The 4,504-nt window shown below is 40.4% G+C and overlaps 2 protein-coding genes across 2 annotated transcripts in view; both read left to right on the top strand.

The window, feature by feature from the left end:
• LOC119416376 (tetraspanin-18) overlaps nucleotides 1–4,504 on the top strand; it is a 285,233-nt gene that overhangs the window by 167,376 nt on the left and 113,353 nt on the right. The gene's annotated exons all lie outside the window — the stretch shown is intronic.
• The window catches only part of caprin1b (cell cycle associated protein 1b), a 20,930-nt gene that overhangs the window by 13,486 nt on the left and 2,940 nt on the right, over nucleotides 1–4,504 (top strand). Inside the window, exons 14-16 of the mRNA XM_037683608.1 lie at nucleotides 2,771–2,917; nucleotides 3,531–3,684; nucleotides 3,800–3,970. Coding sequence (XP_037539536.1) covers nucleotides 2,771–2,917; nucleotides 3,531–3,684; nucleotides 3,800–3,970 — 472 coding nt within the window. The remainder of the gene's footprint in view (nucleotides 1–2,770; nucleotides 2,918–3,530; nucleotides 3,685–3,799; nucleotides 3,971–4,504) is intronic.

Here is a 4,504-nt window from a genome sequence, read left to right as displayed (position 1 = left end):
GGGGGGTGTCTCTGTCTTAATGAGAGTACGGTACCTCATTGGTCATTAGGATGACTTCTGGTCACATGGCCACAGAGTAGGATTATGGGTATTTAATGACAAGTTGGAACCATGAGTGAAAAGTACCTGTCATGAATACCTGTGGCATTCACTCTGTCTTCATCACATTACTGCTCTGAAGAGAGGTGAGTCTTGGGTAGCTCTATGAGTGTCCAGGTGTGTTAGATGTAATTTGATAGTCTGTTAAAATAAAATATTAAAATAAAAATACATAAATTTGCTGCTTGTACACAGGAGTATATTGTTGCTGTTATGGAGCACAGTGTCTGTAACATAAGTCAGTGTTGTCCCACACTCCTTTTGCACATTTGTGTACAAACATAGTATTTAAATTACTATTGTTGGCAGCAGCAGTACTAGTAGTAATAGTAGTATGTGTTTTAAAATCAAATGATTACGCTTGTGTTTATGTGAATATGTTGTATTTTTGCTCAGTTCTAACATACTGCTAGAATTATATAGTGGCCCATGTGTAGTTTGCTGAAAACTGTTAAATGTTTTTAACCAGTCTCTGTTGTACTAACATCCATATTCAGTGGTGGTGGTGTTTGCATGTGGTAAATGTGTATACCATTATTAATGAATGCAGTCACAGCAGAGCTTATAACAAATGTACTCATAAGAACTTTATTGATCCTGAAGGAAATTATTGGGCACTATTTATTTTCTATTAAACACAGCTGGCAATCGGACATTCTCAAATGAAGCACCATATTGTCTTTGTAAGAATATCGCAGGCAAAGTCCAGTGGTATCCAGTAAAGAACTCCTGGAGTGCAACTCCTTGAAACTATTTGGGAGCTCAGGATTGTAAGAAAATGGGTGAAGTTTCAGTTAACACTGAATTCTGAGTTGTTGGGATCAAGCAACCAGCAAGCTGTGCATTTTGCGTGATCAATTTTTAAAAATCACAGCCTGTTTTGTGTGCACTGTTTGCAAAACTGTATTGTAGGCCGTGCACACTTGCATCATGCCTGCCCTCAGCCCTCTGTACACACCTTTGCCAGCTGTCCCCACATTTAATCCAAACCTTGTTAAAAAACAATTAACTCAGTTTACCCATCCTTGGTTAAAATGATTTGTTTTGGCAATAAAATACCTCCATTTTCCAGGCGTACTGTTAAAGAGAAAAGTAACAAATGTGGTTCTAGAGGGACATTTTTGTTTTGTTTGTCTCTAACATGGGTTTGGACTGCACTAAGACATTACAAGTTAGTTCTGCCTGCTACATGTTGGAGCCTGGGGAGGGATAAAAACATTCAATGGTGTCATGCCCCACAGTTTAAGAACTAATTACTTTAAGATTGGTGGATTTGGACCAGTTTTTAAATAGTATTTATCATCAGTGTTGTTTTTTTTATACTTTGACGTGTCAGAGGAGAGAGAGCTTCTTCAGGTCTCTGCAGCGTTCTTGCAACAGGCTGAAGTAAAGATGCCCGTGATGAATCTATTTTAAGAGAAAATTTGTTGCACAACCATTTTGAACTGTTTGAAGTCAAGTGACCAAATTGCAACCCTCTTAATCCCAGACGAGAACATTGAGAACCCTCTTGAACATTGTGGAGACTTCCTCATGACTGCTGTTTGCCAACTAGCTGCCATCAGTCGCAGCCCCGTGAGACACGAGCTGAAAGGATCCTTCTGCTTTAGTCAATTTGTTGTGTAGTCACTTTGCAGTCTTCTTTGAACTCACTGGGATTACACGAGCATCGGGGCTACCAGCTCCCACTATTCACAATATTGTCAGTTTAGTTAAAACATTTACAATAGTATAAATGTATGAAGGGATACTTGTTCAACAAATTATTCTCGTAACAATTGGTACACGCCCAAGTTTCCTGTACTAATAGATTTAGGTAAATCCCTTTTTAAAATACAACAAAGAAAATAAGCACAGGTGCATAATAAAAAATAAAAATAGAAAATGAAAAATGTCGATGTTTTTGTCAATCATTTCCATAGTGAAACTCAAGATTCATTAGAGTGAAACGTTTGAAGCCTTTATTTCTTGTAATTTTAATGATTATATCTTACAAATAATGAACAAACAAAATTCAGTGTATCATAAAATGAGAATATCATGAAGAGGTTCAATATTGTAAACTCATGGTGTCTCACCCTGATCAGCTGATTCACTCCAGACATGAGCTACAAATGTCGTCGTACGATTGTTCAGTTGCTTGAAGTCCAGAGTGAAGTTTCCACAGTGAGTGATGGTGTGGGTCCATGTCCTCTACTGGTTCTGGTCCACTGTTGACATCCACATGAACACAGCATCTAGCAGGACAGTTTAGAGACTTCATGCTTCCTTCTGCTGACGAGCTTCATGGAGATGCTGGTTTCATCCTCCAGCAGGACTCGGCACCGGCCCACGCTGACAAAGCTACCAACAGCTGTGGAATATTCTCATCTTCTGAGACACTGAGTTTAGTTTTTTCATTGTTTGTGAACCATAATCATCAAAATCACCAGAAATAAAGGTTTGAAATATTTCACTCTGTGTAATCTATGTACCACGAGTTTCACTTTCTGAAATGATGGATAAAAGAAATGACACTTTTTCATGACATTCTACTTTTTTTTTTTTTTTTTTTTTTTAGATGCACCTGTAAGCTATAAAAATGTTTGTTGACGAACCCCACCTGTCTGCATTAACCAGTACATTCATCCCAGTCCTAAATGAAATGTGTGTTGTCTTTCCTCTACAACAGACTTCCATGTCATTGTCGTCAGATCAGCCTCCCCCTTCCACAGCTCTCCCTCCCGCCTCTCAGACGCAGGTCTTCCAGCCTGTTTCCAAAGTTCCTCACAGCAGTGGCATCAATGTCAATGCAGCTCCATTCCAGTCAATGCAAACAGTAAGACTGTGATGATACTTCCTGTTTCTGAAATAAACTCCAAACAAGTTTCATGTTGCAAAATGATGTGTTTTATAATGAAACCGTTTAAAATGTAAACACAAACTTGTGATGATCTCATCCATGTGGCTGCACTGGTCTACATGATTTTTTTCCATTACCTGCTGAGGCCTACATGGGCTCAAACTGTCTGCACTACAAGCTAGTAGATTAGCTCGTAAACTCACGTGGATGCTTGTCTCATGCATCATATGTTCTGTGTAATGTTTTTGTCATCCATATTCCTGTTTCTGAAACGTCACCGTTTTGACACTTTTCTGTATTTTATCATTTGCAACAATGGAAGGGTGATTGTTCCTCCCTGGCTTTAGATGGACTTTCTGAAGCTGTTTTTGTCCATCCTTGAGTGTGACTAAAGCTTAGATTTATTTGAGACTCGTGTTATTTCTATCCTGGAGGAGCAGCTGTTGCTGGCTTCATGTTCTCTAATAACATTTTTAAATTGGAGCAGCTTCATGCAGAAAATGGAGGGTCAAAGGCTTCACAGCTAATGAGAAGGGGAGCGTTCCTCTGGTTTTTGGCTTCTCTACAATGTGACCTTTTTGTTTTTCAGGTGTTCAACCTTAATGCTCCAGTCCCACCGGCCAGTGAGACGGAGGCCTTAAATCAGGTCGGCCAGTACCAGAACAGCTACAATCAGGCCTTCAGCAGCCAGTCACAGCATTCTGTAGAGCAGACGAAGATGCAGCCAGAACAGCTACAGTCTGGTGGGCTGATTTTCACAATTCCTCCAATTATTTCAATACTACTAATATATTTTACTGCTGAAAACGTATGGCTCACATCTGTTTTTGGGGTATGATCCCCATTCTTGTTCAGTAGTCGGTGCCTTCCAGGAGCAGTCTGGAGGCCATCAGCAGCCTACTCAGCAGGGCCCAGGTTTTGGCAGGCAGGCCCAGTCCTTTTATAACAGCAGAGGCATGTCTCGCGGCGGAGCCCGAAACACCCGGGGCATGATGAACGGCTACAGAGGCTCCACCAATGGATTCAGAGGTGAGCCCACACCACACATTACTGGTACATAGGGCTCTTTCAGATGTGCAAATGTGACATCTTTCACTGAAAGCTGTGAACTTTACGATTCTGGTTCAATTAAAATGGGACATTAGCTGGTTGCAGAAAGATTTATGCGTTTGGTTTTATTTAATTTGTACGTAGAATGCATGAATCGGTGCAGTGCACGTCACATTTAATACTAAGCTAAAGGGTTCTGTCTAAAAAAGTTAAATCTGGTCCTCTGGACATTCAAAAAAAAACCAAAACAAAGCAAAACAACAAAAAATGTAGAAACGTTTCGTCTCTCGTCCGAGAGACTTCTTCAGTCTGAGGTGCTGTTTTCAGCTCAGTCTCTTAAATAGCACCTTCTCAGAGTGGATCAACCAGTTTTGCTGCTGACAACCAAAACCAGCTGATCACATGCTCAAGAAGGACCATCAGCCTAACAATGGGTCATTAGCACACTGATGGCTGTTTACTACTTACAGAGGGCTGAGTGATACTAGCAATCACAGCATTGTAAGAGGGGGA

The sequence above is a fragment of the Nematolebias whitei genome, chromosome 10, assembly GCF_014905685.2.
Source record: "Nematolebias whitei isolate Nwh7 chromosome 10, NemWhi1, whole genome shotgun sequence".
NCBI classification, from domain to species: domain Eukaryota; kingdom Metazoa; phylum Chordata; class Actinopteri; order Cyprinodontiformes; family Rivulidae; genus Nematolebias; species Nematolebias whitei.
This window is presented reverse-complemented; position numbering and strand designations above follow the sequence as displayed.